The sequence below is a fragment of the Mycteria americana genome, chromosome 2 (genome assembly GCF_035582795.1).
Source record: "Mycteria americana isolate JAX WOST 10 ecotype Jacksonville Zoo and Gardens chromosome 2, USCA_MyAme_1.0, whole genome shotgun sequence".
Taxonomy (NCBI): Eukaryota; Metazoa; Chordata; class Aves; order Ciconiiformes; family Ciconiidae; genus Mycteria; species Mycteria americana.
Genome location: NC_134366.1, coordinates 95,520,513 through 95,533,818, shown reverse-complemented (window position 1 = coordinate 95,533,818; position 13,306 = coordinate 95,520,513). Strand labels below are relative to the sequence as shown.

Below are 13,306 nucleotides of genomic sequence, written 5' to 3'. Positions count from 1 at the left end.
CTAGGAATCTGCAGGAAAGCAAAAAGGACAAACAGTAATCTAATTTATTTGTAGTAACAACTGTGATTCTGGGTCATAATCTTCATGCAGTCCCCGCAGTTCCCTCCAGACACCTAGTAATACCCACTTGATACTGCACGGTTAGAAGTGAAAGCTCCAGGTGTTTATTGTAAACAGGCTCTTGACACCAGCCCACTCTGGTTGCCATAAATATTCGTGAATTCCAGGTCAGTCAGCATAACCCAGGAATGCAGTAAGGCCAGAAGAAGGGCTTATGTCAGTCCACCATTCCCAGCTTTGTGCCTGGAGCAATCCAGCATGTGATAACTACATTTCCATGTGATGTTCCCACACACTGTGCTTCATAACGATTCCTCTTGTAGTCTTACAGCTCCTCCTCACAGGCTGGCACCTGGTAACCTCTTGCTGTTACTTCTGTGAGACCCCACTGTCAGCATGCTGCTTTTCTGACTACTTTTTCCCTTCAAGTTTTCATTGTGCATGTCCTCCTTCCCTTCCTCCATGGGGAATCCAAGGCTGCTGCTGCTGCCTACACGCACTTTGCTGGTCCCTTGCATCCCCTGATGCGTCCAGCCCTTTCCCAGGGAACCCATCATTAACTGGCATCTCCAAAAGTTCTAATAAATCAACTCAAAGAAGGTAAATCAGCAGAGGGTTTTCTCTGAGAGTTACACACTATGTAATCTGAACTGAGAGTGGTCAGAGGAATACCAAGACATACGCCAGTGTTGTGCTTACACCCTCACACATCACAGATACGTAACTTCTCTAGAGGTATACATTTTAAAGGACAAACTGGAAACTACTCCATTTCTCCTCAAGTGAAGAACGATTTCCAAAGAGCTGATGACCTAAGAGGTCTTCTCAGAATGATCCCTCAAAGTCAATTTCCTGTTCCTTTGAACCCGCGATAGGCCACTGTAGCATCTTTCTAAACCCAACTAACTTTTGATGCCCCCTACTCTTCCCTCTCCACCAAGCAGTAGGCGGTCATACACAGAGCCTTTTTTCTACCCTAATCCGAGAAGCTGTTTAACCTAGATCTGCTGCCACTCTTAACCAATCAAAATGGCACTGTTTGCTTATTAAAAAGAGCTAGTCTCTCTTTCCGTGTAAATGCATGCACTAGAAAGATATTCCTTGGTCTGGACGGTCCCCTTTAGTAAAGTGAAATGTAGCATGCTGGCAATAAAAATCAAAAGCACTCTTCAATACTTAACCATTTTTTGTTAGGAATATACCTTAACCATTTATCCCCCTCTAGATTTTCTAACTATTTCAACAGATGTCAAATAAGACCTTTAATACACTTCCAATACTCCCTCCCCTCTTCAATATCTCTGCCACAAATGTGTGTAACATGGTAAATAGTATTAAAACCAAAACAAGAAAACAGTGAACAACAAAAATTACTCCAAATCCTGCCTCTTTACACCAGTTATGCTGTTTTCACAGGGCAATGCGCTTTGGGGTGATACATGGAGAGGTTCCCAGCACCAAGAACTGGCCCCCTTTAAGAACGTCTCTCAACAGTGCCTTTTTTGAACAAAGCTTGTCTCCTGACCTTCTGCAATCAAACACCACATAATCTCCAAAAGATGCAGCTGGAGTTTAACTTGCCAGTTAGGCTGACTGCAGCTTTGCCAGCATTACAATGAGGCAGAAGTACCTTTTCCAAACCTCAGGCAAAGCAAAGGCACGAGACTTCAAATACACCCTGTATAACTGACCAGACTTAGAACAATTCTCCTACCATCATGCTTGCCAACTGTTTTCCTTCATGAGCTGTTCATCTGAGCAGTAATTGGACAAAAATTGATCTCTATTTAAGTAAGACTTATTTTCAAATAAATCTGTTTAAAAATACACGTTAAAACACAAGCTGTGTTTAAACAAAAATAACAGTATTGCCAAGGTTTAATAAACAAAAACAACATGCTACATCAATAAGTTTTTTAAAAATGTAATGACTCGAAGAATGGTTACGAATTATTCACAGCAAGGGGTAAATCATCTTGTACGGCTGAGGCTATCCCTATAAACATGCCAAAATTCACAGCATAACCTTTCTTTGAACAGAGTGAATGCTTGGTAAAAAATACTAATTAAACTGACATGGATGCAGATTTTCAACAGTACATAAGAATAGTTCACAGAAGGGATTAATAGAGATGTTGAGCAGATCATGAACAAAACATTTTTTTCTCCCCGCACCCTGTAGAATTTATCTGGTACAGCTAAAATACATTTAAATAAAAATTGCAGGAACCCAGGATTTTAGAAGTTGCTTATTAATTGAATTCTAACTTTCACCTATATGTAATTCAATCACCACAAATTTAATGAGCAGAAGGTTGTTAGTTTAGGAATCTGATTGTATTTGCAGTTTAGATCAGCTCTTTGCATTTGTGAAACTTCAAATGAAATGCAGTTCAAACTTGTCTGCGGCTGAGACACATGAAGACTTTTAACATATCAACTGCTCAGGTTTGATCTCCACCTAAGAAATCAGCTGCATTCCCACCTCTTTTGACTTTTCTTTAAAAGCTTTATGAAACGTGAATTTCATCATGGCTTTAAAATGCTGCACGCCTTGCCTTTTTTTCAAAAAATTATTTGCTATACTTTACAGTCTCACAGTTTTAGACACTTTGTCACATTTTATCAAGCCCACACAAGACACATTTACAGCCCAGATCTGGCATTTCCATTGCCTTGATCTATCCTTCCCAGTTGCAAGATTTAGGCTATCACATAAGCCCCCTCTATAAAATAAAACCAAATAGTAAAACAATTTTGGTTAAGACCCAGTCTACGCAGAGAGTCCGATCTGTGAACTTCTAATATTGCGGCCATAGCACAACAGCATCTGTGCTGTTCTCCCACCCATAGTGGTGAGCCTGGGGCTACAGCATCAACACAGAAATAGGTAACAAGACTCAAAACAGCTCTAGTTTGAAACACTTCTGTGCCCTGTCCTTCATCCCTCTATTCATTCTTCCCATTGCTCAGAAACACCTCATCAGCCCTTTCCCTGCTTCATCTATGGCATGTCATCAAGGTGGCAACTCCCTGTCTTTTCATCCAGCAAGATCTGAACCTCAAATGATAGTGCCAGACACGAAACTGGAAAAAAATGGTCTCCACAAGAGTCTATACTGTAACAGAGGCTTCTCCTACCTTTAATGAGCGCTGGTGGTGCTTGGATGGCAGAAGTTCAGATTTACTAGTTGCTATTCTTTGAATGCTACTTCTTCAGCAAAATATATTTGGGTTGCTGAAGGTGCCTCCCCTCTCAATTGAGTTTTAGTTTGCTGAGCCATTTTAATGTGATTTTGTATGATTTAGCCAATCACGTTTAAATAACAGAGAACTGCAAGGAGATTAACTCAGCATTTTGGAACTAATACTGTTTGTCACGGTTAAAATTCCCTTAAGCAGCTCAGTATACCTCTATATATGTGTGTTTGTATGAGGAAAAAGATCTTACTCATGACGAGCAAGCATAAACAGAATACCCTCAAGATACAATTCAAATCATGCTTCTTCCAGCTCATTGGCTTATCAAGTTTTAATGATATCCCAAGGCAATCTGTACATGCACATGGCAATCTCCTGCCAGGAGATAAACCAATAAACGTTGAGTAGTGCAAAACAAAATGCAGGGTGTGACGATCTTGTATCATAACCAGGGCTCCCTCTGAATAACTCCAGAGTCTTAAGGCGGAGGCGACATTCCACCTTTTATGATAATCCAGCAGGCTACGCTGCCTTGCTGCACGCAGAGCCAACATACAGCAGCTTTGCTTGCTACAGCTTCCCACTTACTAGGAAGCCAGGTTTCCTCCAACAGTAGTGTACCATTACCGCAGGATTTGACAGGCATCATTCAGAGTGTTGATTATTGTAATTAGAGCCAAACCCCCTAAAAGCTTTCTTCATGACAATCAAGGAGAGGGGCCCCATCTTGTGGACATTTCCTGGAGTGAGGATGGCTGTGAAGCTGTTAAACGGAGTGCTTTTAATGCAGTACTGAAAAGCTAGCTATGATAGTGATCTGCATCAGATCTCGCCTAAACTAGAGTTATGTCTGGGCTGAGCAGCTAGGGATTATGCGCAGAAAACGCCTCCTTTCTTTCTCCCGAGGCAAACCATACTCCCCTTTCCGCAGGTGTGAGGAATCCTGCCTCAATATGGCTTGTAAAGACCTGGAGGAAAGTTTACACCCTGCCTGCAAACCCCTTACCTGGGCACTGAGGAGGAGGAGGGATGACGGCAGAGGGCAATGAACCGGCATGAGGTCAGGACATCCGCTGCCACCAAGGTTGACCAACCAAGCCTGGGAATGATTTAGCAGGGGCCCCAGAAGCCATGGCACCTGTGGCCACGTGCTGTGAACAGCAAGAGAGCCTGGATACCCAAGCATGGCTGGAGATACCCTGTGCCAGCCCTGGTGACCCAGGGCTCAGCGCATTTGGAGAAGAGTAGAGGCAGGCTTTCACACCTCTTCTGTAAAAGTTGTTTACACAACCTGCAGCTGTGTCCCACATGTGCTATCCCACAGCTACAACACCCAGCTCATTAGCTTCATCTAAGGAGGCTCCCCACTGAATGCTTCTTAAAGAACCTGTGTAGTATTTGGGAAAACAAACAAGAGAAAGCTGTTGCGCACGCAATGCGTGTTTCTAGCCCACTTCAAACATGTTTTTAACACCACGAACAGAACTGGCATTTTTCAATTCAGGACAAGCTACAGCAAACACTGCTTTCCCAGCTCCCCCAAATTTATGTTTTCCTGATTAGCAGAAGATTCTTCATGCTTGCCCCTTGTCTCCTACAAAAATGACGTTACGTATGGCTCTGCCTTCACAAACGCACAATGTTTGGAGGATTTTTCTGAGGTCATGAAGGCACACAGGGACAGGAGTGGTGCCAAGGGCCTGGAGCTCTCCTTGGGGTAGGCGGGAATGCTGCAGGATCAGGACCTGGACATTCGGCTACACAAGATACTAGTGACCTGGTACAGCCATTTGGGGACATGGGCTAGCATAGACTCAGGTTATCATGCAGAAAGCACCAGGCCAGCACAGGGATTTTGGGGGTCAGAGAAGGTTTGGGATTGAAGGCACCCCTGGAAGTCACCTCATCCAATCTCCCACCGTGGACCAGGACAGCTTCCAAGCAGACCATGCCACTCAAGGCTTCACCCTGAGGGGTTCTGAAACTCTCCAAAGAGGGAGATCCCACCACTTCTCAGGGCAGGTTGCTCCAGAGCTTGTGAAACTTCCTCCCCTCCTCAGAGCTCAGCACTTCCCCTAACGCCTGCTGCCTGTTCGCCTTCCCCTGCGCCCTCCTGTCACGGCCCCCTCCACCGCCCCCGCGCCCCGCGGTGGGCGAAGGCGGCGGCAGCAGCCCGGGGTCCCCTCAGCCCCCCGGCCCGGCCGCCCCGAGTCCCCGGCCTCGCCTCGCCTCGCTCCCCGGCCTGCAGCTGCAGGCCCCACTCCCGCTTTCCAGCGTCTTTCCCGTCAAAAGGAGCCCCAGCCGCGCCCCTCCGCAGGAAGCGCAGGGCGATGCCGCCGCCGCCTCCGCCTCCCCCGCCCCTGAGGGCGCAGCCGTTACCGGTCGCGCCCGCGGCGTGCCGCCCGCCCGGTGCCAAGCGTGCAACGGGCGGCGCCGGCTGCCGGGGTCCGCGTCAAGGAGGGTTCCTGGCAGCAGCAGGTGCCCGCCCGCAGGCGCCTCTCCTGCTCTGTGCGGAAAGCGGCCTCACGCTCCCGGGACACGGCGGACCCTCCCGGGCGGAGCGGCTGGAGAGGTCCCGGCGGGGAGGGTTACTGGTGGCTCCGGGAGGCCAGCTCTCCGCTCCCGGCCCTTCGTGAGGTAATGGCTGCCGGCAGGGAGCGCCGGGGCGGGCGGGCGCTGGGGAAGGCTGCCCCGGCCTCTTGGGGGAGAGGCGAGGCCTGCGGGTGGAAGAGGTGTGTGTGGGGATTGGTGGCACTTGGAGGCACATTGGAGGTCCCCCCAGGACCGCCTGAAACCTGGTCTAGAGTCGCAAAGCATGTCCAGGGAGGTACTTACAAAAAAAACCCCACACATTTTTCTTTTATCCTTCTGTCTTAGTGTCGGAGGAAACTTATTTCAGTAGGTCAGTGCATGGAGCAGGATGCTTGGTTGCAGAGCCCAGGGCCGCTGTTGCCAGCTGTGCAGATGCGCAGCACCCCAGCAAGAAGGTCAGCCACTGGAGATACCCGTGTGCTCACAACAGGACATCTCTTTTGGCTATAACACAATGCTTATACTTTCCATTTCAAGTTTCATTCTCTCTAACTATTGAACATCCTCCATCGCCATGTCTATAGCCATACCTCCATCAATATGGCTGCCCAAAAGGCAAAGACAGACATGCTGACTGGCCACCGGGTACTGACTGGCAGACCAGAGAGCTGAGCAACATGCAGTTTGTACAGTGCCTCTAACTTCATAATTTCTCTCCTCACAGCGGTATTGTTGAACATACTCTGTTGAGGTATGCAGATAGCCGGCATGCCATGACCATATAGTTACACTGATAGGATAGCAATGTGTGAAACTGCCAAACATTCCTGATATCCAAGGGGAAGTAATATCCATGCAGATAGCTAGCCTTGATTTATGGCTACATTAACAAGGCAACAGGGTGAGAAACTGGCAGATGTAGAAAAGAAAAAGGGTCATGGGTCCCTTAGAGGATCTCAGGGTAAACACAGGTTGCCAAGTCATTACCAAGGCAATGAAATAAAAAAAAAAAAAAAGGTCAGCAGGTCAGCAAAACTGGAGCCAGTGCAGTAAGAGTAAACAGGGATGTTTATCGTTCTTTATATGTTGTGTACTTGTGAGGAGATAAGGGTGATAAAGGGTAAGAACTTGAGAGAGGAACAAGGGATATAACATAAAGCAAACAATGTAATCAGTCCTGAGTGGGGGTATGTTTGTCAGCCCTGTGCCTGATCACCACAGTTTGGACCAGGACAATAAACCCAGTTTCCACAGTGTTCATGCCTTCCTGGGTTACTTCCACAGCCAGGAGGGACTGGTTACATTTTTGCTTGATGTTGATGAAGGGATACTAGAAGTACCCTTCTTAACATTGCCAAGGGAATATCTGGAGGTTGCCACCTAACAACATCATTCCTTCCTAACTCCTTAACACAGCCAAATGTTTGTTTCATGCATGGGAAATTCTGCTCAGTACAGCAATATACTGGAGGCAAATGCTTTGTAGTTAGTAACAAAAAATGCCTGTATGCAAAACCAGGGTATTTCTGTGTTAACACCAATGACCACCAACCATCAAACCAAAATAAATCCTGAAGCTACTCAGGTAAAGTCAGGATGAAGTCACGCTCACTAGCATAGACAAATGGATAAACAATATCATTACTATTGATGTCATAATGCAGAATAATGAAACAAGTACAAAGCAAGATAAATTCAATCAACTTTTAATGCCTAATCATCCTTTAGTCCAACTTTGATTTCACAATCTTGTTTAAATCTTGTAAAAAAACAATTAAGAACTATAAATTGTTCCTATTTGTGCGTGACAATTTTCAAAACCAGATAGTTTTCCCTTGACTGTTTTCTTCTCTAAAATTTAATCAAACCAAATACTGATCTTGAAGCCCAGTGTTACTTTATGCTTTTGTCAAATAAACATTTTGATCCAATCAATCATATCCTTTCTAGCTTCTTCAATATAAGGTTTATCATCAGGTTTCATATCTTCTGGCTTCAGCTGTGCAAACCCATGCACTTGTCCAGGATAAACTTTAATTTTATATGCAACTTTACAATACTGTTTCAACTTCTCCTCCAGTAAGGTGATCTGTAAAAGAAAGCATTCTTCCATTATATTGTGGCTTTTTTTTTAAGTTTGTCAAACTTGCCATTTCTCATATCGCTACATCTTTGTCTTTTCTCAACTGTCACACTTGAAGCAGGTTCTGTTGCTCAACAGATGAGAAAACCCCTCTTTGGAATGTAAGACTGAAGCATTTTTTAAAAGTATGGGTGAGTCTGAGAACCTCAACAGTCACTGCAGAGATGGTTTGGTAAATCTCATTGCCATAAAGGAACAGGTGCACTTCTATTCAGAGACTTAATATGGCTTGTAACCTAATTTTAAGCTCTGATCTTGAGCGAACATATTCTCTAAACTTCAGTGACTCTCAGTCCAAAATATTTTGAAAGGCTTAGTAACAGTTTAAGAAAACACAGGGGTTTTTTTAGTTTAGTGTATAACAAAAAGACACTGCTCCTGCACAATCTTTTGATGATAACTACACACATGCTTACACACAGAGTACTAATCATATGATTATGTACCTGTATACATGTGTAGACACATTTTTGTGCTAATTTCCATTAAAAAGTCAGAAACTAGGAGAATGAACACTTGTTTTGCCCTTGCAAGCTTAATTCTACCCATTGTGCAGATTAGAGACAGTACTGTTATTTATTTCACGTTCACATTTTTTTTTCCACAGAGCCCTTTATTGCTCAGTGCACAAAACAATGTATTTGAGTATTTATTGTTTTTTAAATGCAGGAATTTTTCTTACACAATCTGTACAGGTACCTCAGAGAGAAAGCTTCAGGAGAAAAAGGTATGGTTTCAATGTGTAACACATGATGGAAAAAATGCATTTATGAAAATTGTGCCCCTGGGAAAAAGACATTTTCACCATAAAAAAGGGACAGGGAGTGAAGGATTGGTTTTCCTGTGCAGAGGAGACACATATTTGAGGTACAGATGAATATGCTGAATAACACAGTTAGAAGTAAATACTGATGGGCTTCTGCATTCCCAGAGCACACTGCCAGTTCCCCAGTTAGACCCTACTCCTACACAACAAACTATGCTAGGGGCAGTACATTATCCTCATCACTGAAGAGAAAGATGTTATGCACAGAAGAGGGCACCAGTTTCCTACCCATATATTTATCCAGCTTCTCAGATACACTTACAGTAGGGGATATATCAGAATATAGATGGCAGCCAGGAGTCAAAACAGAGTCAACAAGTTGTCATCATCTAAGTTAAAATTTACCCAGTCTTCTGATACAGTTCATTTTGTCTTCTTGTACCAAAAGCAATTAGTCATTGGTCCACATCATCAGAAAGTTCAGTTACTAGGCTGAATTTTTTTTTTTCCCATTCAAAGTCCAAACTCAATGGTTTAACTACCTGTTCTCTCAGCCATAGCAGTAGTACCCAAGTTTTTGAGACGTTAGGCTCATACCAGTTGGGTCTCCCTGCCCAGTTTCAGTGCTTGTCCACTCAGAGACCAATGACTGGTCTTTACTGCATTTCTCACCTCAAAAAAGAAGCTTTGAATAACCTAAGCAAGATATGAGGGAAGTTGAAATACCAAAAAAAATCCAGCCTGTCTAATTTTTTGTGTCTGAAAATGGTTTCTAACAAGCTAGGATTTCTGTGGGGAATAAAAAGAACTATGGGAAAAGAAAAAGCATTTCCAGTACAACAGCTTACCTGATCGTAAGAAATAGTGTGGTCTTTCTCACCAAAAATGAAAAACGTGGGATTTAGTAAATTATATCTTTCTTCAGAGTCCCTAATTATTCCTATAATGTTTTTGAGAAACAGTGTGTTAGTGAGATTAATGTTCTTGCAAGATAAATGGCAAATTAAAAGATAAAATTTCTATTTAGGTTTACTCATTATGTACATTTTTTAGATCAGGACAGTTTCTATTTGGATGGAGAAAAAAACATTTGGAAAATATATTTCCCCACTCTCCAAGTACTAAAAAAAAAGATTGGAAAATTACTGTGCAAAAGGAAGCAATTTTTTTCTGCTTTACGGCATTCTTAAATTTTTATACCAATACAGCATATTGCTGAAATAACTATAATAAAATCTGCAACTCACCTTTGAGTTGAGTATTTACAGAAATTGTTACAAAGCAATAACTAGACTTACAAACTATGCATAGTCATGTGAGCCCATGTAAGTTTTCATGTGTTCTACACTACCATAGAGGGACACCCCAGCAGTTAATTGAGGATTTTTCAGCATCAAGTGATGTACTGCCATTCCACCCCAGGAAAACCCAACGATACCAATCTTCTTTGCACCGCATTGTTCCTTTAGATACTTCAAGACAACATCAGCTTCCCTAAGACATATAAACAAAAGTAAACTAAGGAATCTATTGCAGAATCAATACTTGACAATTTAAGAAGTAAATTAAAAGAGATACATGACTTTTTCTGCATCTGCACCCCTCAATCATTTAAAACAGAGAATACTTAAAAAACACATTTTGGCCCAGAGCAGTGGCTTCTATTCTTAAATGGGAGTTAACACTTCTGGTCCTAGTTTAGGGAAGTACAGGTGTAGGTACTTAAATACTTACCTGAATTGTGACCTGCTCCTTTGTTTTCAAAAGAAGCAAATTTTTAATTGAATCACTTTGTCTAGGACAGGACAACTAAAGACAAGACATATCTGCAATTAGAACAACACCTTGCATTATGGAGTGTAGGAATAGATAAGCTTCACTGTGCTATCTCTACAGAGTCTACCTATTTATATAAAGATTTATCTTGAGTATGTCATTCTTATTGCATGAGTTAATATTAAAATACCCTACCAAGCCCACATGCAATAATACTATACTAAAGTATCAGTTACTCAAAATTAATTTGTCAGTAACTATAATGTTTTAAAAAAACAGGTGTTGCATGAGGTATAGTGCAAAAAATATGAAAATTGGTTTTAATGTAGACCAGAGCAGGTAATTTTTTTTTAATTGCTAACTTCTTAGACTTTCTTAATCGCTAACTTATTTTTTTTAATGGCTAACTTTTTTTTAATGACTAACTTTTAATCACTAACATCTTTTTCATTATCTACAGAGTTTTAAATTAATTTTAAATGCAGACTGCATATACTAATAACTATCTTTTCAAATAATAGGTATATTAGTATAGTCATCACAGATTTGGTTAGGCTGACAAAAAAAAACAGTATGAGAGCGACAAGGAGGAGATCGTGTCCTAGGCCTGTAGCCAGGGAGTGCGCTGTGAATGGATGGGCTCTCTCAGATTCAGTTTGTTTGGAAGGGTACTAAGTAAGTCACGAGTATGTTGGATTCCTTGTGCTCTGAAAGAGCAACAGATCTGACCTTGAGGGCAGCTACAAGTGAACCCTCAAAAGACAGCACAGGCATGTCCTTGAGGTCTTAATTGTTTAAGACAGTGCCCACATGCCTGCTCGGTCTTTGGAGTAGGATTTTTTACAGGTGTTATTCATTTGTCTTTTCAAAAACTTCAGTCACAGCTTCTGCAACTGTATGATCAAAAGCTTTGCTGAGAGATGGTGAAGTTAGGCTGTGACTGCTGTGACCTCTTGAAAGGGTCAGAAGAATGCTTGTGGCTTACAAGATGATAGCTGAGTAATAGGGTGTCACTGCCTCACTATCATCTTCTGAAGTTTTAGGCTGTGGTGATAGAAGCTGAAGAAACAGTAATGCCTCCCATAATTCAGGGAAACCTTGTTACAGGCACTGCTAGGCTCTACAGATAGTGGGGCCCTCTATTTCACATTGAGAAAAACAGTATAGTTGATCAGATGTATCTTAGGTTTTGGGCAGTCATGCAAATTTTGATCTAGTGCTGCTCAGGAGAATATCATCTACACCTATCATTATGTACCAGGCAGAAAGCAAGATGGGCAAGTGACAACTGGCAGATAACATGAGTAGTTGTGGAAGAGTTTTCCTCCTTATCTTGAGGAACTGGAGGCAGAATCAGCACTTGTGGGTGAGAGTGCTGGGTATTGCATAGCCTGTGAAACACTGGCTATGAGCCTGTGTGGCCAGTATAACATAGTTAGAAAAGGGCCCAGGAAAACAAGATGCAGACAATGAGCAGAGTGATGGATGGAGCAGATGATCCTTTCTGAATCCCAGCCAAGACAGTGCCCAGAACCACAGAACTGCCCAGAATAAGCAATTGTGTGCCTGCATCCAGCTTGCCCTGCTGTGAGGTGCCACTTTTAACATTTCATACAAATTCCCCTCGTTTGCTGGATGCTCTTTACAAGTTCAGGTACAAATATGTATCTTACTTGTCTACTTTCATAGGATCATGATCTTTCATCCAGTCAGCAAAGTCAGCCCAGTGATCAGTAGTTTTCCAGGGGTCTGTCCCCTTGAAGAAGTCTGGGCAGATGGTTCTGTGTGAGACATGGAATCAAGTCAACTTTCACATCCAGGTGGGGAGAATCTGTGGATGTCTAAATGTCTCCTAATGTCTTTTCTACTCCAGAGTACACATCTACATGGTTACTATCTGAATCATACTCTACTCATCCTGTTCTGGCAATCAGCAGAGCTAAAAGTATATGTCTTTCTATGGAAAAAAACCCACAAATAAACTCAGTATTTCCTTAGACATACTTAGTACAAAAGTAAAGGGATTAAGCCACCCGCCTGATTCTATATAAACACATATATATCTCTTTGCTAGTGAAAGCTAAAGCAACTGTTCAAAAGGTTTGGTTCTGAAAAGCTTATACAACTTAGATACCAACATTTATCTTTTAATCACCCACACTGCCACATAAGCAAAACACTTGGCACTTCATAACTCTCCTTGTGGCTCTGTGCTCAGGTAGCCATTTTTGATGAGTCAATTTTAGTAGCTTTGGTGGCCTCATGGGAACATTTTGTCCCTTTGCGTTTTTATTCGCTCAGACTGAAATTGTATGGTTGACCTATGTGTATGGGAAACATCATATGCCATGCTTAGCTTTGGGCCTGGCGATTTATCAGTGCATTTAAGAGGAAGACAGGAAAGACAGTTGCTTACATGTATCCGTGACCTGCAATCAAATCGACTATGTATCTAATGTCTGGGAACAACCATCCAAATATATCATGAATCACAATCACAGCTTTGTCTGTGAAAAAAGATGGTCTACAAACATATGCCTTGATGTGCTCAATTTGTACTTCATGTCCAAGGCACCCATATTGAGATCTTTCTCCAGTATCATATAGAAAAGGATCAGCCATTTGGAAACCTAAAAAAAGAAAAAAAAAGGGAGCAAGAAAGTCAAAATAATTTGTTAACACAAATTATTGAAGGCAAATAAAGGCAAATATGATCTGCACAGAGTAGTTCAATAACTTGTGTAAATAACATTGACATCCTTGTCTGAAAGGAGAAAGTAGAAAAAAGCAAAAGCAATGTTCCAGTGCAGAATGGCTCTTAGTCCATT

The 13,306-nt window shown here is 42.5% G+C and overlaps 1 protein-coding gene across 1 annotated transcript; it reads right to left on the bottom strand.

Annotated features, from left to right (window-relative positions):
• Window positions 1–7,702: 7,702 nt before the first annotated feature.
• Window positions 7,703–13,100, bottom strand: LOC142406712 (carboxymethylenebutenolidase homolog). Its single transcript, XM_075495648.1, has 5 exons — window positions 12,895–13,100; window positions 12,152–12,259; window positions 10,054–10,196; window positions 9,551–9,642; window positions 7,703–7,882 (listed from the first exon to the last, which is right to left on the bottom strand). Exons 1-5 carry the CDS (start codon window positions 13,098–13,100, stop codon window positions 7,703–7,705), a joined length of 729 nt encoding a protein of 242 aa, XP_075351763.1.
• Window positions 13,101–13,306: the final 206 nt, after the last annotated feature.